The sequence below is a fragment of the Poecilia reticulata genome, chromosome 5 (assembly GCF_904066995.2).
Source record: "Poecilia reticulata chromosome 5, P_reticulata-male-v2, whole genome shotgun sequence".
Taxonomy (NCBI): Eukaryota; Metazoa; Chordata; class Actinopteri; order Cyprinodontiformes; family Poeciliidae; genus Poecilia; species Poecilia reticulata.
This window is the reverse complement of record NC_088834.1, coordinates 5,674,588-5,700,560: the sequence shown is the minus strand read 5'-3', so window position 1 is coordinate 5,700,560 and position 25,973 is coordinate 5,674,588. Positions and strand designations below refer to the sequence as shown.

Below are 25,973 nucleotides of genomic sequence, written 5' to 3'. Positions count from 1 at the left end.
GAGAATAACAATTTAAGGATGCCACGCCTTAAACATTCATGGTTTCTAAGCTGCAGGGCATTTTTTCACCTCAAATCTAGAGCCAAACTTGCATATCCAGACTGAAGTACAAAAAAACCTTTATGAAGTATTTAACCAACCCTGCTTCACCGCCCACTTGACCTCTAATGCCTCTGGAGTCATCACTGACATGTAAAAAGCCTAAATGGCTTTTGGCAGTCACTGGGTCTGAGCTGAAGTAAAGCATCAAGCACTGCTTTGCAAGCTGCAGGAAGGATCTATTGCGGTTAAAAAAAATAAGGGAAGGCACAGTGTGACCAGAGTGCTGTCTGAAAGAGAAGGGAACAGGTAGGTGGTTCACAAAATGAAGGCTTGATCAGAAATTTTACAGAGCAGGGGAGTAAAAGAGATATATATTTTTTGCATGTTTCCACATGCTAACATCCAGATTAATGCTTCATGTTGAATGATAATGGGATAGAAAAGATAAGTGCACTAGTCTAGGCAGTTGCAGTGGAACTGTAGAAAAAACATGAGTGTTATCCTTGTCCAAGAATAAAGCTTGTCGTTTTAAACTCAGTACCTTGCACACCTAGCATTACATTGCAAAGTATTTTAAAACATTATTCATTAGGCTGTAGATTAAATGTTGCATATTTGCTTCTGATGCTTGAAATCACCGTATCCTGGTTACTGAGCTTAAATTTCACATTTTTAAAGAGGTTGGATCAGTGAAATATGGTCAGAGATGTGAAGCTGTTGGATGACAACTAAGTTTAGATGAAGGTATCAATTCAATAGTAACCTGAGCTTTAGGAGCTGGGAAGCAAGAAGTGGACTGTAGTTTGGCAAGTGATCAATTTCTTTTGACGTTGAAGAATCTGCAGAGCTGTGTTTCATGTTGACTTCTGCATGCATCTTTATGTGGTACACCTTAAAATGTATGCATATCAAGATCATCGTTAGAAACATGAATGTCTTCAATGTAATAAAATAAAGCAAATAAAAAATTCTAAGACGGAGAAAATACAAAACATTTTTTATTTTCAATTTGACATCATGCTATTTTTGAACACATGAGCAAATCCAAAGGGAGGTTCATGTAGCACCATTAGAGCTCATTTGTCACCAAAGGTCTTACCATTAAGCTGAGTTTTGTGAGTTACATTGCTCAAGCCACTTTCTGTCTTGTTCACTCTGCTGCGATCACTGACATGTTGGAGGAAAAAAAGCAGGGAGCGACATCTGAGAAGCTACTAGATGCCATTTTCAGAGTATGTGGTCAGTGGTGCAGTCAGCTGAAGTGGGTGGAAGCTGGATGTCACGTACTGCTATTATATTAAGTATGTTCTGACTTTGTGTTGTGCGATGACTTCAGAGACTTTTCAGAAAACTCTTCTTTTAAGATGTTGTTTGTTCTTGTTGCAGGAATTGGTCAAGTATAGCCCAAGGCAAGCTATATAGACAGTAAAAGATTAAGAACATTACCCAATGATATTTATGTACATATTAATGTTTTCAAATTTGTGTTTTCTTTAAAACACATGCTACTAAAGTGTATACAAAATTATAAAGTTTTGAATATGTCCACAGTAAATCAAATGCAAGTCCAATATTGCTTGGTGTCCGTTTTACAGTCAAAACCGATTTAGATTTCAGTTCAATTAATTTCAATTTATTCATATATACAATGCCAATTGATAAATGCCAGGAGGCAAACAGATACATCAATATACTGAAATATTAAACAATTTCCATCAAAATATAGAGGCACATTCAAAGACAATTACATACACACCAATTCAATCCTAGTAATAAAACAGTGTCCTTAAGTTCAGTTTATCACACTAATTGGTTATAGGTTTCCAAGGATACCCACCCAACTGAACTGAGCTACTGGCTTTAAAGCATTCAGTTATTAACTTTGCAGAAATCGCTCATAATGTGCATGGATGTTGTGAACATGGAAAAGAAGACTTCCTTTTAAAAGAAAGAAAACTACTGCAGAACCTGGTTCAGTGTGAACATTTATAAGTCACAATCGACCACAGATTTTAGAAGACAGGAAAACTCAAGAAAAGAGAAACACTTCCTTTGTTTAAGAGAGGAAATTTTCAAAAAAGCTCTGAGTTAGTGGTAAAATCTATGGGAGGAAATACAAATAGAATTAGTTGAAGCAACATCTTTAATGCCTTCGCTTAGGAGAGAAATAAAGGATTGAACACAAAAAGAAAGGGGTCGCATTTGCACATTTGTCATCTACAGAGAGAACCTATATATTCATGCTCTTATGGTGTGATGAATTATTCCTGTATATTATACCTGAGCAATTATAGTAAATAAGGAATGGTTTGATGTAACATCCTGCTCAGAGTTTCTTTTTTTCTTTTCAGAGGTTGAACATTTCCAAAAGCCTGCCTCTTACCTTAATCTGAACAACTTTTCAGGTTACCATCAATGACAACCTGCCTCTTTGTATGTACATAATGGCATTATTAGGCATGCATTTTTTTCACTCTCAAAGCCAAAGAAGTGTCTCCTGAAATGTAGCCTGCAGCACAAATCACAGTCTTGTTCAGGGTGGATTCAGAACCATTTTGTCTTCAGTACCCCTCCTCCAGAAGTCAGAATTCATTAAGACATTAAGAGTGCAAAAGCCAAACATTGCACCCTACGTGTAATGAGCTAAAACAAAAATATCCAAAACAAAACAAAACTGGAGAATATGAGGGTGGGATATCTTTTATTAAACAGAACCTCAAGCCAGCAAATCTTCACCAACAGACTGCTTCGGTCTTACCTATGTGGTTTATAGTACAATGTTGCTGCAAGAACTCCTCACTTTATAGTACAAATGCAAAAGCATGTATATTAAAAACATATGCTGCATATGTGCTAAAACAAATTAAATAAAATTACAAAAAGGCTGACTTTGCAATTAAAATCAAATCAATTTAATTTCACATTGTTTTCTTTTCCTTTCAAAGATGTCTGTCTCATTTTCTATCAGAAGCAGACTTTTCAGTTGAAAGTAATTTTCGATTAAAAAATATACTTAAATCTGTCATGGGTGAAAACTATTGTGGGCTAAGTAAGTAATATTATGATTAGATTCAACATTTAGTCTTGAGTGTGTAATCTGCTGATGTGATTAACTGAAAAGAAGTTTACACAGCAACAGACAGAAACTAAAACAGAGTTCCTGAACATTTAAATTCAACACCAGCACTCGCATATCTACCATTTGTTCATCTATGCATCAAAAGGACCGTCACTGAAACAAATCACAGTACAGCATATGCAGTTTGTCAGTCAATCTATGACCAAAGAGATGTTAGAAGAGATACAGCAAGTCCCTGAATCTCTTACTTATATGTATTTTTGGATGTTATGAGTTTCCCTGTATTTTTATTTAACAACATGGTAATTATACAGCAAAAAAAACATGAAGAGACTAAAAAATATACTTCAATCCGGACAGATGAAACTATAATGGTTAGAGTGTACATTCCAAACCAACCAACCAAAAGGTGTCATTCCAAACATAAGAATATGAGTTTAGAGAGGCATTTCTATTGTAATACGTACTGCCCAGATAGCTATCATCAGTATTACAAAATGTTTACAAATTAACACTTGTTTACATTATATAAAGCTAACCCAGCCTCAATTCCCAGGATAAAAAGAACCACACCGATAGCTTTTGTCAAAATGTATGTGATAGGAAGTATGACCCTTTTAGTCAGTTCATGTCTGCATGAAACTACAGATGAATTTGTTGCTTCAGTACGCAGAGCTTTGCCAAGTTGTGCACATTTCCCAGGGCATTATACCACCAAATGTCTTTTATACCTGAAAGTAGCTTCTCTTGCAGATTTTTCCTTCTAAAAATATGTAAATTATTTTCAAATGTCCAAACACTGCCACTTTATATAGTTTTAAATATCCAATTCTTCTTCGTGCATCTTTAAGTCTTCACTAAAATCTGTGCTTAATTTACAGCTGCCTGTGAAGACCTCATGAGACAGGAACTCAGATCATGTTATGATCAACAGTTACTGTAAATAACACCAGCTGCTGCCTCTTACTGTCAGGTTTAGGTAACTGCAATCAGCGGGAAGGAGTGGTATAACTAAAAAGCCTTTTGAACTTGAAGTAAAAAAAAACAATGTTCCGAAAATGGCAGATATTTCTGTAAGAATCTTTGAGTGGTCTGTGCTTATATTTTCAAAGAGAATTCGTTAATAATAAGATATGAGCCATCTCTAAGTTAAGTCTGTCTCCTCAAAGTCTGGGGAAAATATGAGATATGTATGTATGAGGTGCTAAGGGTTTTTGTTTTATCTCTCTGTCTTTTGTTCAGAGTCCTCTGAATCTGCTGATCTGAAGAGGAAATAAAGATGTTGAAGAAGACAAAGGTGGCCGATGAAACTGCCACTGGGCAGGCAGGTAAGTGCAGAAGTCAGCCAAAGGTTGGTATTCCAGCTGCCTCACCCTTCATTTTCTTTCAATCCAGAGATCATCAACATAATAAAACTTAACTAAACTTTATAAGTAAACTTCATAGTCATTTAAGATTGCGACAAAGAATCAAATATGTTCAGGACGTGGACATACTCAACAAAACAGCAACAGCAAAGAAGACAGTACCAATGTCATCTAGTCTTGAAAGATCTTTGAAGATGTGGAACCCAACATTTTTGATTAATGCCGGGAACAGCTAATAATTGCAGAGGAAATAAAATCAAGTGGAGGAACTCAAACTGCCAGTGACAATTTATTTGCTCTTTAACCTTTAATGTCAAGATATCTCACCAAAGAAGATACAGAGAGAAATGGTGATGAGATCACCCAATTCATGCATCACAAAGACAAGAAACAACTATCAAGTTACACCGGTCAGAACTGCATTCTGATTATGGTGCTTTTCTCTTTCCCAAGAACAGAATCACAAAAATATAGTAAAAGAAGATTGAATTTAACCAAGCTGTATCCCCCAAAGAACAATCACAGGAAACCTCTGTTCCTGATGAAATGTGGCAACAAAAAATTACTGAACGTCCAACACATGACCTGATGGCCACATAGGAGTCAATGCACCACATTAGGGATGCTTTCAAATAGTCACGGAATTGAAACAATATCTTTCTAAAATGGATTTTCTTACAACCTGCTTTTCTCCAAGTATTACCTGAATTAATCTCAAGCACCAAGCAGAAATCATCCTGAGAAGCCTGCAATGTGGAAATATGTAAGAAAGCTTCGTGTTGAGTCTTAACAGTTGCACGGCACAACTCTTCCAAGCCATATGCTAACATGCTGCATTATCTTTTGTCTATCACTAATAGTTGTTGTTGTTGTGTTGTCAGTCTCTGCATATTTGATCTGCAGATATTCTGTGTTGTATTTGTCCACCCAACCTTGAGTTACAAACTCTAAATATGTGGTCCCTTGTGTTTCTTCTGTGTTCTTAATCCTGTCAAAGTTCCAACCTGCCATGGTTCTTCTGTCAGGATTTTTATTTACCTGTCCTGTGCCTTTTCCTTCTGTCATGTTGCGTGTTAAATCGACGGTTCTGAGGGAGTACACCAGGACGACAAAGGTATGCAAGAAAAAAAGATAATCAAAATACAAATGAATAATTTTCTGTACGCATGATGCCATGCTGGGTTTCGTTGCATGAAAAATTACATCTCCATTATCCTTATCAACTCTGTCCTTGAACCTTGAAAGGTGCTTTCCAAAAATGGATGACAAACCTTTCTGTGCCGCAATGGATGCATTTCATTGTGACAACCTTCATACCATGTAAAAACTTGTGACAAGCTGTAACCAGAAGGCGCTCTGAATGATTGTGATGTCTCTACTGTAGCTTGAGAGTCGATGGGAAAATGCCACTTTTTACTGACAACCTTGAATCCAGATCTGTCCTATCCAAATGTGACCTTCAAGCTCAACTCAGGAATCTATATTGCAGGAAACATCACACAACATGACAATCCAGAGAAAGTGACTGATAAAATTAGCTATTTTTATTCTCATTAAGCTCAAAATAAGTAAAATTTTGGATCATTTACCCACAAGGAAGGTTAATTATAAATGTTTGTTGTTTCTCAGAGAAAATATAAAAAAGAGCAAACTTAAAAAAAATAGATACTTCTGAAACATTTGACCTCTTTATGCTTTCTGGCATATTGCTGTCATGGAGTTGCTCGGATACAAAAACCACTAAATGTGTAGTCATTTTTTTACCCCTACATTGAAGGCTTATGATAAGCAGCTTAACGGACACCCCTGACATGTACAAGCCTTGTAAAATAACATACTCCTTGAATGTTTCCACAGTTTCCAACCTTCAACGTATTTTATATGGATGAGCACATGGTTATCACAAATGATTTCTAATAAAAATCTGAAATGTGGAAATTACCATTTGAAAATCAATTTTTACTCGTATACCACTATATAACATCCAGTCCAACTAATTGCTTTAAAAAGTCACATAATAAAGGAACATACAGCCATTTGCAATTTAGCCACAGCTTTATTACAGCTTTCAGGGCTTTGTTAAGAGATTTGTTAAAAAAAAAAAAAACATTTTGAGTTTAGATTGGGCCTAAAAATACAGCCCAACCCAGCTGAACCCCATAAACATTGTGTCCAAGCCTGATCCAACCCAACTAATTAACTCTAATTAGAGGCCAGTGCCCAAAGTACCCCAACATATCATTTTAAAATGCTACCAGTTAAAACTTTTTCCAGATCTCCAATTTTGCTCTTTACTTGCTTAGAGCAACTTTTCCCACTTTTAGCTTTATTATCTTCCTGCTCCATCTGTCGCTTTTTGTAACTGCAGGGTAAGTCAAGCGCAGATGTTCCATAAACCTGCAGTTTGAAAGCAAAGTACCCCATTACTAACATATGGAACAATCAAATCTTTGATGTACAAAAAGATGTTTAAATTATATTCTGAATTTAACAGGGAGCTAATAGAGAGAAGCTAAAGTAGAATAAATGTGATCTCTCCTTTTACGTAGTTTTCATCTTGGTTTTAAAACCAGATGTGCTTTGGAAGCCCGTTTTTTTTGTAAACAGATTACAGATAAACTCAGAAATATTGGTAGCAAAATAGGATTATCCTTAATTTATATATGATGTATGTCTCTGGAGACAATAAAAACAACAACAAAAATTCACACTTTCCTCCAGACAAAGCTTTGGCACAAAAATGCACTTTGTTTTGCATCTTGACATCCACTGTTTGGATGAAGAAATGAAAAGACAATAGGACGTGAGGTACAGCAAAAACCCAAGGTTTATTAAGTTTGTCCTGAACTTGGGGTTAAGGATCTAAACATTCTTAATAAGTTATGTTTCCTGAAGCAGAACCTTAGTGGCAGACAAACTACACAAAGACTAACTCTTATTAGAGATTGGCTTTGTTTTTTTTAGGTAAATTTGGGAAAGCTTTTTCATATCACTGAGCAAAGGAGAGTTAGATATTTTGAATACACATTAATAGCATATTACATTTGCAGTTTCAAGACCATGTAATTCATTATACATTTCAGGGTAAAAGGAAAACCAGTTGAGAAATTCTTTAAATATATTCTAGTTCATGCATGAACTGTGAATGTAAAACAGAGGTAGTTCTTACTTAAAAACAACCTCTCTGTTAACCCAAGTATGAATATAGAATATGTTCCTGTTGGAAAAAAAGAAAGATTTAACAGTTTATCTTGCTCTTTCACAGTAAGCATTTTCCATTAACTCTGCTTAGTGCTACATGTGTTGGTGAGAGTTCAGGGTAAAGTGAATGCAAAAAGAAGCAAAGTAGGTGGGAATGGAAATTAAACAAGTTATATTTTATCCCAGTGAGAATACTTGTGGGATTGGTAAAAACCAGGAGAGTGAGAAAAAAAATATTGGCAGGGTCAAACAATGGCAACTTACCAAATATCCATTCCCTTCACACTTCAGCTGGCTAAAATAAAACTATGTTAGGTTAGTAAAATGGAACAAAATGCAGTGAAAATCTATTGTGGGTTTGTGTAACAGCATGTTTGGGTCACAGTTTGTTCCGCTTTAGTGGCATTTTCCCAACAGGATCACACTCTTTTTGGGTAAACATACATGCCTGATATGTAGGCTCCTCTCACACCAGATTAAAACTGCATAATGGCATAAAAACCTTGTGGGGTCTAGGAGAGTTCATCTGTTAAATATTAAAAGCGTACCAAGCTTCACATTATTCACATGAGAGTTCCCTGACTGTTTTGAACTTTGACACAACTTATGTAAGGAAATAAGTTGTTGTGGTTTCTATTTGTAATGCCAGCATAGAAGTCCTTGAAGAGGCATGGGGGGTGTAACGGCACCAGTAGCAGTGGAGCTGGCACAGCTGTGAGGCTTGTTCCTCTGAGAAGTTGAAGCTGGACTGGCCATGCTGACCTCATGCTAAGGCTACTATAATTCTCTTGGCACTATGGCTGTTATGTGCAGTGCATTAAGCCACGTCTCTGGCTTTAGTCAAAAGAACATAAGCAGTCAACTGTAGTGAACAAGTCACTGTAGTGTCAATGCTATAGGAGTGTGCTCAGGCCCCCTTTGACAAATAAATTAGTTAGTGTTTGGTTCATTGCTGGAGAAGGACACCCAGTTAGGGAGAGGATTACACACCTCTAAATTATCCCCAGGCTGTGATTATTGAACGACTGAAGAAAGACTTGAGTTTTTCAGACTGCACTTTAAATGCATTATTTTGCAGTTTTACAGTCTAATTTTACAACACTCACAGTGGGACTCAAATCACAACCTAAGGCTTTAGCGGCTTGGCTTGACTGATTCACAAGTATCCTCCTAATGGAGTCTTGTAGCAGATTACAATATGTGCTCCAGATGGCACGCTTATTAGTGCACAGCAGTCTGTATAGACTGCTTTTAACATGCTGAAAACACTAAATGTCTTTCATTCTTTACAGTAAGGTTGAAACTGGCAGTGGTGATCCAGAAACCTCCAAGCAATGTGATTCTCATGGACTGTGGTAGGGTGACCAGGAAAGCAGAAGACGAAAATATATCGGATCAGGACAGATAACATAGAAGAAGATTTTCCAAATTTTCTGCAATCCATCAATGTTTGGACTCTTGTGCAGCTCTTTCAGACCACACAGCAGTCATAGCCTGGTGTGAGTGGGCCTTAAAAGACAATCATACAGCCTGTTAATTTTTGTTTTGTTTTCATTATGAAATCAATGTCAGTGCTGTCCAACTGTCTTTTTTATGTTATGTTGTGTATCTGATGGAGCAAAAAAAAAAAAAAACTGTTTCAATGATTAAAATACACATTTAAAGGAATTTCTGCTCATTTGTGCACTTAAACTTGGTTTTGCATCATTTTGTTTGTAAGCTAATTAATTGGGTCTTAATTGGTTCTTGATTCATTTAGGCATCAAGAAGAAATCAAAAGTGCCTGGTGTCATGATTACACAGTTCATGGAGGAACTTCCTGAAGGAAAAACAACTCCAGATTTCACACGGAAACCCATAGCCCTCACTATCCAAGAGGGTAAGATTTTCCTGTCTGCAAATATGAACTGTGTTTTTAAGATTACCTGGAAAGGAGCAGAATGGTTGGGGGCAGATAATCTGAGCTCAAAGGCTTGAGCCTTTAAAAAAAATACACGCCTTTAAAAAAACAACTCAAAAGACTTGCACATGTCTGGTCTCTGCAAGAACTAGGAATTTTATACTTTTTTTTTATGTCAAACTGCAATCTTACCACAATTAACAGCTGAAAAATCAATGCAGTAGGACAATATAAACAACCACAAGGTAATGCATTGCAAATATGTAGCCCCACGTCTAAAACAGAAAACGATATTCACGATAATAAATGGTTACATGTAACGAGTTAAGAAAGAACTATAAAGACAGAAAAATGTGAGATGGATTTATCAACTCTGATAAGATATTTGCAATACGTAACAAGAATTTCATCTCTGATTTTCATTAAACAATATTTTAAACAATGTCACAATCAATATTTCAGAAGACAATTAGAATTTTAACAAAGCTGTTATTTCTTATTTTCCCTTTGGCAATATTTTGATCTCTCCAATTACATTTTAAGAGATCATTATGGTTACCCTCACTCAGGTGTCTTAGAGAGCTTCACCATCTCAATCACCAACGTCCTAAACATTACAGAAATCATTTCATGTCCTATTAAACAAGAACCTAGAGCTGAAATATGATCACGTTCCAGGAACAATGTGTGTTAATTATATTAAATATTTACTTAACTACCGCTATATCCATAAATACACATATTTTTGTTCGAGACAGAATCTGATGTCAGCCTAAACAAACTATTATCTTATTATTTTTTGTAAATAAATACATTAAAAATATATTTTTTTTAAATCCTAAATTGTTCAATTAAAACATTATCTATATTTACTCATCTGAATAATATGTCTTACTTTTGGTTCATGGCCAATTTATTTTGAAGTTTGTTTTTGTTCATTTCTTTTTAAGTTGACTGTAAGAGTGCTATGTTGCAGGTAAATTTGCATACTTTAAAGCCATTGTGGTGGGAGATCCAACACCTACTGTAACATGGAGCAGAGCAAATGGAGAAATCATTTTTCACCCTGATGTGTGTCAGCAAAAATATGATGAGGCATCAAATGAACATACCCTCGAGGTAAGTTTTAATAAAGCAAAAAATACAAATTGCTCTCATCGACAATAAATAAAAAATTTTAATACATAACAATGAAACATTGACATTATGACTAAAACAATAAACTGACATTTCCTCTATTTACCCTTGTAATAGTTCCCTAAGGTAGCTCCAGAAGATGCTGACACATACAAGTGTTATGCAGCCAATGAATATGGGAGAGCTGTTTGTACCGTTATTCTGAATATTATTGAGGGTATGATTAACTGTGTAAAACTAAAGTTGTTTTATTCTGATAAAGGTATCTCTAGATCATGTGGACACATTGTGAAGCAGAATTAAAGTTTTGTATCGTTTGTTCACAGTGGGATTCTCTAAGACCAAGGAACTTCAAAAGATTCAAGGAGAAGGTAAATCTTACACAACTAATCTTTACAAAATCATAAATGTCCTTTCATTTGCTTTTGCTAGTATGCTGATTTACTAAACACATTCCAGACTTTGAAAAAGCCTTAGGCTAAAATAAGATTTCATTGCAGCAGTACATTACCACAATTTTTGACAAATAATTTTGTTTCTGTAATTACTTGCGTAATTTTATTAAGTGAAAAATCTCCTTTTAAAAATATTAGATATATTTTTGTTTTTATATTTAGTGCCACATTTACTGGCATCTCTTACAAATCATGTAAAATAAATGTGACAAAACATTTTTTTTCTACTTTTTACTTTGTCTAGACATTTTAATTTAGTAATCTATAACTATGTTTAACATGTTCAGGAAAACAGTTACATTTCAAAGATAGAAAGATATCCCATACTTGCAGACAGATGTGTTTTGAGTCAGTGAATTGTGAAAAGAAATTGTCTGTTTACATAAACTGTCTCATATCTTCCCTAGATGTGACAGAGTTCAGAAAAAGACTCAAAACACGGTCAGTAAAATGTATTATCTTTTATGGTAGCCTAGTACCTTTTCAACCACAAGAACTAATGTTTTAGTCAAGCTCCACACAACAAATGTGTCATTTTGCAGTAATCCTGATGGAACTCGTGAGGAAAAGACAATGGATGCAAATGAAAAGGTCTGGGAAATCCTGCTTAGTGCAGAAAAGAAAGATTACGAGCAAATCTGTGCAGAGTATGGCATCACTGACTTCCGTGGCATGTTGAAGAAACTTACTGAAATGAAAAAAGAGCGAGAAGAGGAGATTGCACAGGTACAGTTCCTGCTGTTTCTTGTTTTGGATGAGTTATGATATTCCCCAAAAGCAAAAAAGTACTCTTGCATGATTTATTTTTTTCATAATTTACGTTCACCTGCTTATTTTTGCTACAGTTCATCTCACATATCAGGACGCTCAAACCCGTTGAGGTCAAAGATGACGACTGTGCAACAATTGAGTTGGATATGGACCTCTTAGATTCTGGCAGCAAAATATTTCTGTATAAGGTGAGGCACACAGACAATCCTTGTTTATTTTGAAGAATTTTGATAAGCATAAACTATTATAAAATTGAAAATCTCTGCAGAATGGTGTCATGGTGCCATTCTCAAAAGAAGAGGGAGAAGGAATGAAGCATAACTTAAAACAAGTTGGCAAAAAATATGTGTTCACAATCAAAAACCTAAGTAAGGATGATGCTGGGCTCTACTCTGTGGACGTGGAGGGAGTCAATGTATTTTCCACAGATTTTAAAGGTAAGAGCCAATTAGGTTTAAGGCAACTTGAAATGTTTGTGTTTGTTCCTTTTTTACAATTCACAACATAATTCAAACTTTAAGATGTACCAGCAAAACAAGGTAAGATTTGTGCCACTTTTTTCTGTGATTATATAGTGGTAGTTTAGAAGAAATGTCATCTGACTCCAAAAACAGGACTGGCTCAAGAATACCTGCTTTGTGAAAGAAAAACACAGAGTTATTGGCAGCAGTAAATCTTCTAGTGACTACATATAGGACAGGAACACTGTCAAATATATCAACTCTTAGCCAGTGGTAAAATATCCAAGATGAAAGCCAAAGTAAAATGTGGTGGCAGCAATGTCTCCTTTATTGCAGAAGAACTGGGCTAAACATGCAAAGATATGGTCATTAACAGACACAGAACTAAGCCATTGACTGCTTAACACAGAAACAAACATTTAACTTATATGAAATAAAAATCAAACCTGCTGGGATTTTTTTTTTGCTTTTAAAATGTAAAATATCTCACTCAATGTCACACTGATGTTTGTTTGAATCAAACATACACAAAGCGTCTATCAATGAGACTTAGATAAGTTGCATTGAATTAATTGTATAGAGGTAATGAAAGGCATTTGTCTCCCTCTTCAAACTCTGCAGTGCCTGAAGTTGACTTTGCTGTCAAAATTCAAGAAGTCAAGGCGGAAGAACGAGAGGATGCTCTCTTTCAGTGTGTACTCACTGCACCAATGAATGAGATCAATTGGTATGGCAAAAGTGCTTTGCTGACAAATAATGAGAAGCATGAGATCATTGTATCTGAAGATAAACTCATCCATAAGTTGATTGTGCGGGACTGCCTGCCTCTGGATGGTGGCATTTATGCTGCTGTGGCAGGAATCAAGTCTTGCAATGCCTGGCTTGTGGTTGAAGGTGAGAAAACTTTTATTGCCCATTTTTGATGTTTGGAAATAATCTTCTGACCGATCAAAAATACCTCAAATATGAAGACAACACAATTACAAGACCACAATTTTGTTTATTTATGTATTTATTTTACTTTTATTTTTTTTACAGTGGAGAAAGATCCAGCCAAAAAGGGCAAAAAGGCAGCACGGAAAACCACCATTGCTGGAGCAGGCAATGATGAAGAACTGCTGAGAATAGCAAAGGAACAGCAAGAAAGATATGAGAAAGAAATGGAAGAAAAAGCACAACTCGCCAAAAAAGCTCAAGAAGAGAAGGAATTGGCGGCTGCAGCTGTCCGAGCAAAGCAAAAGGCAGAGGCTGAGGCCAAAGCTGCAGCAAAGGCTGAGGCCAAAGCTGCAGCAAAGGCAAAGAGAGCGGCCACTGGCAAAGATGGAGCTGTTAGGAAAACTAAGAAAAAAGTACCTGGTGCTGGGGAAGGATCTGCCGCCGACGGGGTCAGTGGGGCCACAGGGGGGGTTGTAGGTGTTGGTGAAGGTAGTGCTACAGGTGGAGCTGCTGCTGGTACTACAGGCGGAGCTGCTGGTGCTACAGGTGGAGGCGGCGCAGCAGGTAGTCTAGCTGGTGCCGCAGGTGGAGGTGCAGGAGGTGCTGGAGGAGTTGGAGGGAGAGATGGGAGTGGAGCTGCTGCAGGTGGGGCTGGAGGCAATGAGGGTGGAGATGTGGAAGGAGGTTCTGAGGTTGAAAGCGATGAGGATTCATTTGAAGATTCAGATGAGGACATTGAGGGAGGAGGAGGGGGAGCAAAAGGAAGGGAAGGAGTAAAGGAAGGAGGAGAGAAGGGGGATGTGGGAGGTGAAGGAGAAGAGGGAGGAGAGAAAGGAGAAGGAGGAGAAAAGGGAGGGGAGCGGAGAAAACGAGTAAGAGCTGGCCCACTGGTTCCTGATGAAGTTATAGGTAAGAAACTAAATCATAAAATTAATATTATTTTCATTTTCACTACCATCAAATTCAATTTTCCTTTAGGTTTATTTTTACTCAGCAAAAAATGTGTAAATGCAGAAAATGTGTTTTTTTTTAATGGTGGGTTTTGGAAATACTTGACGAAAGTTTTCCAACAAAAATAGCTGACTTCACATATCAGTCTAAAACCAACACCTAACATTACTCTATTATCTACTTTATTTACAAGTATTGTAAAATTATTTTAAAAGTTTTGTATATCAAGCAATGTTTGATATACAACATAAATTGTGATAATTTTGTATAAAATTGACTATCATTACTGATAGAACATAAAAAGATGGGGGAAAAAATGATCCAGAAAAGAAGAGGAAATTCACAAATTGGCTTGTGAAAATCAAGCAGTAACTTTTTTCTTTTGGCCAGACAGTGTATTTGATATATTTGGCATATTTGGGTTTTCTGTGTAATAAGTGTACTTATATGTGTGTAAACATGTTTGTTTTCATTGTGTTATAAACCTCTTGTTTGATTTATAAAAACTGAGAACAAATCGGCAGGATTTAAATAGAAATGGTAGAAATCAACCTAGATATGGACTTTTATGCACACTTGCTTTAATGAGTACATAAAAGCAAACTTTACACAAAGCATGCAAAATGCATCCCATGGTTGATCTTCTCCATGACCCTGTTCTCCATTTTGCTTTTTTCTGTTGCAATTTATCTTCTCACTATGGTGATTTTTAATCTTTAACGGTTTTTTTGTTTTTATTAATGTTATTTGTCAGGCTAATTCTACAGCAGATGAAAAAAAAAATTGACTTGATGCTATTTAAAATGAAATCAACTAAAATGAAAAGCCAATAATGTTGGAAGAAGATATGCCCGAGGTGAGAGTTGCATGGGCGAGCAGCAAGCTGTGATGATGAGGGTGCAGATGAAGGTGAGCCAGCAACAGCTGGCAAATGTTCAGGGGGTGCACGGCACATCCCGTTGATCGAGCAGAGAGTTAGCGGTAAGATTGCCGAGTACTGCATTATTTGCTGCATGGGAGGTATAATCATTGCATTAAATTATTCAATGCATTGATAAAATTTATAGAGATATGGTATGTAGGTTAACAGAATACGTCCATAACCACTAGGCAAAAAGCTGTTTATTACCATAAATTTAAATACAAAAGAGTTCATTAAAACCACGATTGTGCCTTAAAGGAATACTAAATACATCTGATTCCAATTTTGGTTTTGTTATGTTTGTGGAGTATTGGCTGTCAGTCTGTCAGTCTGTGAATATCAGAGACAGATTAGTCATTAACTGTGTTTCTTTGACCTGCAGGTTGGACATCAGCAGAAAATCCTTTTGTTTGTCTCAATGTTTGTCTTTTGTGGACAATTTGAAAGCTTTTGTGCTTTGAATGCCTCTGTGTTAACATTCCTGCTTGGTGTTTCAAATATTAATTCAGGATGAGATGGTGCACTCAGGCAAATGATTTTAACACAGAGTAATAGACACACTGCTTAAGACAATGCAACTGAAATAGTCACTGTGTAAATGAGGTTTTAACAAAACAGAAAAATCAAGAAAGAGATGAGCTGACCTTTGAGGAGGTAATGCCCAGAAATATTTTTTTTTCTACTTTTTGTACATTTACTAAAGACTGACTTTCCATCAGAGAAATAAGAAGTTCTTCAAATGAAGAACAAACTTTCAGTACGGAAGGGGTAATTTTCTTTCTCAACAGCTTGTATTTCTGTCAACATAAAGTGAATAGAGGAAAATGAATGGCACGGAAGACTTTCTTTTAAGCTTTAAGAACTCAACTTGTCAAACTGAAGAAAGCCTCTAGAAAATAAGCCATTTAAGTTTCATGTTCATGAAGATGTCTTCAATTCAAATGAAGGAAAAACACACTTTGAGATGTTTTTTCCTGACTTCATACATGAATTCTATTAAATTTAAAACATTACTTGAGATGTAATATTATGCAGGTAAGTCTGTATGCAGAGAAGAAAGACTGTTCATTTATTCATATAAAGTTCAATCCACATATTCACAAACACTGCTTTAAAACAACTTTTTTCCCCATTACTGTCTGGCATGAAGTCATACTTTTCCTAATTAAGATCATGTAGGTTGACCAAAATTATTTTCACTTGCAAAATGTGAAATTAGTTTTTGTACTTTCTTCAAATTCAGAAGTTGACACAACATCTTAGCATTTGATTTGATTTAATTTTAATGTGAATGACAGGTTGAATATTTTCTGACAGATGTGGTGAAACTTGGTAAGGGTTGGAGGCCACCTCGCTCCCACACATTTTCTCCTCTGCCAACTTTATGGTTCTCGAATGGCCACTCTAAACTATTGACTCTGTTGTACTGAAACCACTCTGTAGATTATTTTGACAACACAGAGGATTAATTTACATTTGGTAGGCCTGTTTGTGTCCAAGCTTTAACCCTCTGTATTTTTCTGAATAATGTTCTTTGTGATGCTGGGATGTGTTTTGTGAAATCCATCAGCACCTCCTGCAGGAAAACAACCACACAACATGATGCTGGGATGGTTTAGATATAATTAAGTAAATAATGGTCAAACAGAGGTTCATAACTCTCTTCCTGATATTTTAGCAAAACATTTTTTTCAACACGTCACACATGGAAGCAGTGCATTTAAGGGATCGAGTTAAAAATAAATCAACAGATGTGCATTAAATTAACTGAAATGTTGTGAACTTTTTTATTGTCGTGATTTGGTCAAAATTATATACATTCATAGTGATTGTAGGATATAGGAGTAGGAATTCTTGGATTTGAAGAAAGCAGCAACCAAAAACTAAATCATAACTCTCCGAAAATGATGAATAAGTAGACTGATTTTATTTATTTATTTATTTTTCGGTTTTATTGGCTCTAGTGACCTTTATTTGATAGTTAATTGACAGAAAACAGGGTAATGAGAAAAGGAGGAAGACATGCAGCAAAGGTCGCCAGGCCGGGAATCGACCCTGCGACGGCTGCGTCGAGGACTGAGGCCTCCATATGTGGGTTGTGCTTAACCCCTGAGCCACCACAGCACACCCCAAGTAGACTGATTTTATGCCAGACAGTGAAAAAAAGGTCATATTTTTTCTGGTTTTAATTGTGTTCGTGTTTAGAAAGAAGAGAAAAATTAGAAAATATAATTGTAAAAGGAGGGTAATGCGTGCATTTATTAACTTACTTGCTTCTCAGACCCAGGCGTTCACTTTCACGCTGGACTTTCTGACTGCAAAGCCATTATTGGAGAAGCAGCAGAGTTAGAGTGTAAAGTAAGCAGTGAAGAGTGTGTAGGAATCTGGTACAAAGATGGAGCTGAGGTGAGTTCAGACCCCTAAAGCAGTCATTATCAGCAAAGAATACCTGGATGACGCTGAAGCAATAAAGCAATGTTGTAATGTTTGTATTTTTTCCTCCAGATTCAGGCTTCTGAGAGTTTAACAATTTCAAAAGAAGGATATTTCCACAGGCTTAAAATCCACAAAGTCACAGAGGAAAATGCTGGAAAATATAAATTTGAAGCCGATGGCCGAAAAACCGAGGCTGAAATTGCTGTTGAAGGTAAAAACATTTCCATAATATACCAGAGTGTGAATGCAAGTCTTTAAACTGAATTTTAAAAAGGTTTTGTGCATTTTCTTGGTTTCAGATCCCCCTCGATTTGATAAAGAGGAGCTAGAAGCATTTAAAGCTCCTGTGACTATAAAGAAGGGACACAAAGCTACTTATAAATTGTCTTACATTGGCCGGGAGCCAATAAAAGTCCAATGGTATCTTGAGGGTGAAGAACTTTCAAGTGAAGGCAATATAAATATTGAGACTTCTGATGGAACCAGTCGTTTGCTGATGATGAAGCTGCAGCACAAAGACAGCGGTGAAATCAAGATAAAACTGAAAAATGTGTTTGGGACAATCGAGGCCGTAAGCCAGCTAAATGTACTTGGTATGTATTTGACAAAAGTAACATGTAAGCATAACACATTCTGATCAACTAAAATACTATATTACCATAACGTGTTGCATTCCGACAGATAAACCTACACCTCCAATGGGACCTCTGGAGATTGTTGAAGCCTCCTCCTCTGTGATTGATTTCAAGTGGAGACCCCCAAAGGACAGTGGTGGATGCAAGATACAAAACTACATCCTTGAACGACAACAAGTTGGACGGAACACCTGGAAGAAGGTTGGACCAATTGGTCCTGTGGCCAAGTATAGGGACTCCGACGTGGATCATGGTAGGAGATACTGCTATCGTATCAGAGTGGAGACTGAAATGGGAACCAGTGAAATGATGGAAACTGAAGATATTCAGGCTGGAACAAAAGGTAAGTTCAAGTTAAATGCATCGGGGGTTTTTTTAGCAACTGAAATAACCAATCTGTAGTGAAGAGAAATATAACTGAAACAATTAGTGTTGTTCACAGCAGATGTGTTCTGTGCCTTATAAGCAGGCTTATTACACGTATGTAACCGTCCTGACTTTTATGTAAGTCCTCACCAGGTTTTACATACTCAATAAGAAAATAGTGGTAAAATGAATATTTCCCCTGTGTCAAAATTATTGTTTTAAATTGTAAATGATCTGTGCTTTACCAAATTCCATTTTTTAAAAAAATCTTACCCAAATAGTCAAAACCACACAAAGATTCCTCCAAGTAGTCATTTATGAAAAAACAAAACAAAATGGAAAACTTGGAACTTGAAATTGATAATTAAAACAAATTTGAATTTAGTTAGCATGTGAAGATATTCAAATTGTGTAGATTTTCCTCTTCTCACATGTCTTCAGTTTAACTCAATGATAACAGAATCTTAAATTTGACACCTGACATTTACGTGAATCAAGGAATTAAAACAAATATTATAACAAATGCATTTAAAAACAACTTGAAACAAATGTATGTTTTTTGTGCATACAGCATATCCTGCACCTCCATCAGCACCAAAGGTTGCCAGTGCCTTTAAGGACTGCATCAACCTCACATGGTCCCCTCCTGCTGACACTGGAGGAACCAGCATTCTGGGATACAACCTGGAAAAACGCAAGAAGGGCAGCAACCTCTGGGGCCAAGTTAACCCCCCAAATGAGATTATTAGAGGTTACTTTACAATTTATCTATGATCTTTGCTAATTCCTAGCACTTTGTTATTTTTGAGGATAAACTAATCAAGAGTATTCATTAATGTTCCTATTCAGGTAAAGGATTTGCTGTAAAAGATGTGGTTGAGGGCATGGAGTACGAGTTCCGTGTGTCTGCAATCAATGACTCTGGAGCTAGCGAATTCAGCACTTCATCTGAGTTTGTTTTTGCCAGAGACCCTAAAAGTAGGTGGATGTTTACAAATGTTGTGACAGAGCTGTCATTGTTAATCTACATAAAATATTTGTGTGACATTAAAAGTGGCGCCAAATCATGTGTTTCAGAGCCTCCTGGTAAAGTGCTTGATTTGAAAGTGACAGATTCCACCTACGCAACCCTGTCCCTGTCTTGGAACAAGCCCAAAGACATTAAGAGAGAGGAGGATGAAGCAAAGGGATATTTTGTGGAAATCAGGCCTGCAGAAAACACAGACTGGGATCGATGTAATTCTAATGCAATAACCATGACTACATATACGGTAAAAGGCATGAAGTCAATGGCCATGTACTGGGTGAGAGTTATTGCTACTAATGATGGAGGTGAGGGAGTGCCTCAGGAGCTGGACAATTACATTCTCGCTATGCCCCCTCCTGGTAAGTACATTTGCACCTAAATCAGTCTCTAAAAATACATTTAAAGAAACAGCATGCAAAACCAGGCACTGCCAGTTTATCCTCTATTGCTTGGGGGGACATTCAAGTTACAATAATTATTAGAAATTGAATTAAATTTCAACTAAAAACCTGTTCATGAAGGCTTATCTTCCACATAGGCTAACAGGACAGAGAGAGCTAAAACTGCATTGTGCATTGGCCAGTTATTTCCACATGGGTAGTAAAGTGGTCGAAAGTCTATAAACCTTTTCCAAAATAAAGATTTGAAAAACTTTACTTCATCCATTGTAAATGGATGAATTTGTCATTTCACCTAGTATGGATAGCTTTGTTTTGATCATATTATATTAATATAAAACTTGGTAGTGTTGAAAGTGATAAACATAGAAACTGATGTACCATCTAGAACAAAAATGATACATTGCAGATTGCCTGCATGTAACTCAGCAGAACTTATTCATTTTAGTTAATCTTTTAATAGCTACTTTAACATAACTTATATTGAATAGCTTATTTGGTTATGTTAGGCCATGTCTGACCATTAGATACTTCAACAAGATTTCCTGGTAATTTGAACAATATGGGGGCACAAGGAGACATTTGGTTCTTTTTAGCTTCAAGTGTAGTTTATCTCTAAACAGTATGATATATTTTTTTCTTTTCAATGTATTTCCAGGATATCTCAAAAAAAGATGGGACGAATCATGATATGATTTTACAGATGTGCTTTACTGTATAATCAGCGCTATTATAAGTTATACAGAATCATCGTATGTATCAGTGTAGTGCGTAGGACAATTTTGTATAATTTTGTAGTTGAAATTTATTTTGTCTTTTTGCAGTGAAATGTGTTTGTCTATTCAGTTTTCATAAAAACAAAATTGCTTTCTATTCTTTAAATAGTGAGACCACGATTCACAGATGCCAAAATCAAGAGTTTCATGATTGTGAGAGCAGGAAATTCTGCAAGATTCACCATTAACTTTGAGGTACTTTATCAGATGATTTACAGAAGTTAATTCATACCTATAAACTCCTGGAAGTAATGTTTTCATATTGTGTTGTAGGCTTCACCATGGCCAGAGGTAACCTGGCTAAAGGATGGCGTGCCAGTGTCTAAAAAGGTCACCATCAGCAATGCTGAGGGTACATCCCAGCTTTTGATTCCTTCAGCGGAACGTTCAGATACCGGCATCTATACCATCATTGTTAAAAACATTGTAGGACAGGAAACATTTAGCATTGAAATTAGAGTCACAGGTAAGTAATAGTGGTCTTCTTTCTCCATTGATGTATAATTCAGTAAAGCGAGTAACAAAAATGTTGAACTCTAGATGAGCCAAAGCCACCAGGTCCTGTGGATCTGGATGAAAACGTTCCTGGCACAGTAACCATCTCATGGACCGCATCTCCAGACGAGAAGCGCGATGACAGGCTGCACTACATGGTGACAAAGAGAGATTCAGTCAAGAGAACTTGGAACACCATTGCAGATCGAATCTTCAACAACAAATTTACGGCCTGCAACATCATGCCGGGTCGAGAGTACCAGTTTAGAGTCTATGCCAAGAATGACATGGGCTCCTCTAAACCATCCGAATCTGCAAAGTGGCTTATTCCTGCCAAAAAAGGTGACCGAATCTGCTTTTCAGGTTTAGAAACATATGTTGCAACACTGTGCAACTACGCATCACAAATCCTAAAGTAAATGCAATATTTTAACAATTTTAAGTTTTATTTTGTTGCTCAGATACTCATAAAGCTGACCAAATATATTTTACTTAACAAGACAGATTCTAGCCCTTTTCCACATAACAAGTTTGTCAAAAGAGGCATTTTTAATACTAGAGTGTGAAGAACTGCTTCTTTATTTTTTAAGTCAATAGTTATATTCCAATTAATTTTTTATATTGATTCTCTGCAGAAAAATTCACTGTGAAGATGCCAGAGTCCAAAGCCTGTGACCTGCAATGTCCTCCTAAATTCCTTGTCCCCCTGAAAATGCACACTGCTCCACAAGGCTATGAATGTTACATGAGCTGCGCCGTAAAAGGAGATCCAACACCTCATGTGACATGGCTCCGCAACAACATCAGTCTGAATACCAACACCAACTACTTCATCTCCAACACCTGTGGGGTCTGCTCTATGCTAATATTAAGGGTGGGAACCAAGGATACGGGGGAATACAAAATTGTTGCAGAAAATGCTTTAGGAAGAGCAGAGAGTTCAACTAAACTCACAGTCAGAGGTAAGTCCTTAACAGAACGCTTTGCACTAATGGAAATATTACACGTACATCTCAATAAATTAGCATACGATCCAAAATTGTATTTATTTTAGTAATTTAAGTTTAAAAGTGACAGAAACAAACTAAAGAAAAACATTTTAAGAGTTTATTTTTACCCCTCAAGGATTATTTCTCACAGCTATAAAATACAAAACATGTAAACACAAAAATATTTACTTATGGCTTACCTAATCTAGGGAGGACTGTTAACTTGATAGTGTATAGCCAACAGTCATTGAGCCCCTCTCCTCAAGGAGAGCAAGACAAAAAATGCAAAAGAATCCACTTTTAAGTGTGTCTGCATTCAAGCACATTCATATACAGTTAAGTAGAAGGAAAATGTGTGGTAAAAAATAGCTGCACTTAACAACAAGGATAACAATAGTTATCCTTGTTGCATTCTTTTCTGAAGCCAGTTAAGAAAATGAGAGAACATCAGATGCTTTTAAACCAGTGCCAAGATGATAACCTGAAAAAATGTGAAGAAAATAACTTGTCGGTTTCTTTAGTCACCCCAAGTTATGTTATAAATGCAGTAATTCATGGCAAATAACCCCTCTATCAAGAATCCAGAGCACATGCCGCACAGTTCATGGGCAGGCTTTTTGAAAGGCCAGTTTCTGTATTAGACATATTTTATTTATTAGTCCTATGCAATATTAAAATTTGAGAAACAGAATTTTACGTTTTTAATAGCTGTAAGGAAAATTAATCAGAATTAACAGCAAGATAAATACAAAACATATGACACTGCGTATGAAATATGAGTGAGTTATGAGCTGAATTACTCAAATAAATTAACTTTGATATTTTAATTTACCAGTCAGTTAAATAAAAATGACTAATGATCTCCATTTGCTTTCTTTGCAGAGTAAAGGGATCTACAGACAATGCCACATAAGCCACATAGTCGGAAACTGACATGTTTTACAATCAAGCAAATCCCAGACGTGTGTAAAATGTACATTCAGTGTCACAGATGAAGCCTCATCTTGAGAAGTTGATTGTCAAAACCTTAATGTGCAAATAAAAAATAAACCTAGGTTGCCACATACTCTTTATAGATCTAGTACTTAACCTGTTTTATTAAACTAGAAAGCTGAATATACAAAATACAAATTATATATTTAGTTTAACTATTTGCCATTTGAGTACCTGAAAAGATTTATTGATTTGATTCTACTGTCAATGCCTGAATTAATGATTTTAACATGAAGGTGATATAATTTTCTGCTGTTTCTCATTAGGCTGTTCTGCAACATAGATGGTTGCCATCATTTTATTCTCAGACTTTGTTTTGGTTGCCTGTATTCTGTTGTGAGTTTACCGGAGAATTATGCCAACTGTTATGAAATATGGTGCAAAGGCAAAGTAACAGAAAAACTAAAAAAAAAAAAAAATACGTAAAAAGTTGTTTGTTTTGCGGGGTTTTGCTTTTGCTAAAATCTAGTCATACGAGATGGGTTCTGAGCAAACGTCAGGCTCCTCGGGGCTTTAAGGGGCTCCCACATGCTGACAAGTTTTGAATCCCTTATTCCTAAACATTAAGATTTCACAGTGGGAACTCAATAGGAGAAAATGAGCCTTCCTGAGAGGAGTGAAAACAGGAACTGTTTTAGAATTGGAAAGTATGCTGAACTTCAATTAAACATTACTATTAGATAACACTAGATGTTAGTAGGTCATTGTGAAAATATCCATGTTTGTGCATGCAAGGTTGCAGTTTTAAGCAATTACTATGCTATTCATATGCCAATTTGTGTGAAAAGTTTTAATAAATATTGAACATTGCATTTTGATGCAACTTTTTAAAACTGAACAATGAGTTAGTCAAGTACTTTAGACATAAAAAATACATTATGCAGAAGTTTTAAAACTGATTCACTAAAAAGAACATCCACGACGCATGTAACAAGTCTTTATATAACGTGCCTCAAAATTCATCCCACATGTCAAGCTTCATTAAAGTTTGTCTGAATAATGTATGTCTACCATTCTCATGTTGTGACTGTTCATGTTTTTGAATTGTTCAACATCCCTTCGTAAGCATCATGGAAGAAGGAAAGGTCAACAGCCCAAACAACTAAAAACATGAATAATTTCTGGATGCAAGTCCTGAATGCAAGTTGAAGCTACAAAAACATGCTCTGGTTTATGTGTATAGTTTGCTTTTCATAAAAAAAATAGAATTAAAATTATAGCTCAGCTTTTATGATAGTCTTTCAGCAAATTCACTATATTTCAATACTAGCATTTCTTATCAAAATCCAATCTGGTGTTGGAGCAAAATAAATAAAAACTCTTCCCTCTTAAGTAATGTGGAAAAAGCATGATAGAGGCTTCATGTGTATTCTAACCATGAGAATAAAAAACTACCCAGGAAAACTACCTTTCTACACTATCCAATGGCATCCAGCAGCTATCCTAAAGCTATGATTCCCAGTTTTGAGACATAAAGATTGCAGAAATTCTCGACTGTTTCTCAGTTGTTACCCTTTCTGAACCTGTAGCCTATAGCACTTTATGGTAAGGTGGAATATGCAAGTAAACCTATCTCCATGTACCACTGTAAAAATGCAGTGGGTTGGGCTGCTCTCAGGATCTCTGAGTGCCTTTATGGCCTCTTAAAAGGCAGAACCCACACTCAGGAATCCACTGGACCTTGGCTATCACCAAACTGCAGAGGAAAGCAGCTAACATATATATATTTAAAAAAAAGTAAGTACATTTACAGTAAGATCTGTTGTTTGTAGCAGGTGACTGGATTTCTACATCAAACCAGATGTAATCTGTGTATTTCTAAAGTGTTTTTGTGCATGTTTTCATAAATTAACTTCATGGTTAAAGTAAAAAAGTGGTCCATCAATTTGTAAGAATATCTCTAAGGTTCTACTATGAAATTTAAATAGTGGTCCGATAGCTGTGTACTTATGTTACTTTTTAGGGGATTCTGTATTCTGCCAAGGGATGAATAATGACAATACATTTTCTGATTTCATATTACTGTAGAACAAAAATGTTGCTGCGGATTATAAATGTACTTCACAATCAGAATAACTATATGCTCATGACAAAATCCTCTTCACACTTTCCTCCAAACGGTGACATTAAAAGGCTGTAAAAAAAATTAGCAAAAATATATGTTCTGTTTCAAGAGAGGGCTCTGAAATTTAAGAAACCTGACATTCATAAGTTACTGCACTCATAACACCAGTGGTAAAAGGTTTTTTTTCTTTATATACATCTACACAATAGCCCAGTATGTGGACTTCTACAATTTTAACATATGTATCTACTTTAGTGATATGAGAACTCTGCTTGGCTCTTTCAATCCAACTTTAAATTATTATTGTGCATACGTAGTTAGTAAGATGTTCCTTTTGGGCTGGAGAAGGAAATGAAAAATAAATAAGGCCATAGCAAAGCTGTTTGAATAGGAAAAACATATAATCCACATCAAGCTAATATCCATAAAGTTACATGAATAAAAACTTTATACCTTTTCCAGTTATGAATTTGACAGTATGATGTTATGATTTAAAGATTATTCAAATTGATCTAAGTATTCTAATAAATGTGATCAATTGATTGTTACAGAAATCTGACAATATAGTTTA

The 25,973-nt window shown here is 36.0% G+C and overlaps 1 protein-coding gene and 1 long non-coding RNA gene across 4 annotated transcripts in view; one reads left to right on the top strand and one right to left on the bottom strand.

The window, feature by feature from the left end:
• LOC103464720 (uncharacterized) overlaps nt 1-25,973 on the bottom strand; it is a 217,634-nt gene that overhangs the window by 156,154 nt on the left and 35,507 nt on the right. The gene's annotated exons all lie outside the window — the stretch shown is intronic.
• igfn1.1 (immunoglobulin like and fibronectin type III domain containing 1, tandem duplicate 1) lies at nt 189-24,341 on the top strand. Of its 2 annotated transcripts, XM_008409018.3 has the most exons (24): nt 189-348; nt 4,364-4,449; nt 9,449-9,568; nt 10,566-10,708; nt 10,844-10,943; nt 11,053-11,097; nt 11,589-11,622; nt 11,724-11,907; nt 12,027-12,140; nt 12,221-12,389; nt 13,035-13,307; nt 13,452-14,258; nt 17,504-17,628; nt 17,728-17,869; nt 17,958-18,251; nt 18,340-18,636; nt 19,231-19,410; nt 19,509-19,637; nt 19,737-20,045; nt 20,970-21,055; nt 21,134-21,326; nt 21,401-21,697; nt 21,991-22,317; nt 23,227-24,341. In XM_008409018.3, exons 2-24 carry the CDS (start codon nt 4,401-4,403, stop codon nt 23,229-23,231), a joined length of 4,422 nt encoding a protein of 1,473 aa, XP_008407240.2. In that variant the 5' UTR covers nt 189-348; nt 4,364-4,400; the 3' UTR covers nt 23,232-24,341. The 2 variants fall into 2 exon arrangements, with proteins under 2 accessions (XP_008407240.2, XP_081463007.1); XM_081606881.1 differs by lacking the exons at nt 189-348; nt 4,364-4,449 and adding an exon at nt 4,526-5,602.

What these genes read in the sequence shown, in the direction of transcription:
- igfn1.1 (XM_008409018.3), top strand. Translation starts at nt 4,401, where the DNA reads ATGTTGAAGAAGACAAAGGTGGCCGATGAAACTGCCACTGGGCAGGCA. An exon ending in AGAAAAAGACTCAAAACACG is followed by an intron (nt 11,623 to 11,723) that starts GTCAGTAAAATG and finishes GTCATTTTGCAG; the next exon opens with TAATCCTGATGGAACTCGTG. An exon ending in TATTCAGGCTGGAACAAAAG is followed by an intron (nt 18,637 to 19,230) that starts GTAAGTTCAAGT and finishes TTGTGCATACAG; the next exon opens with CATATCCTGCACCTCCATCA.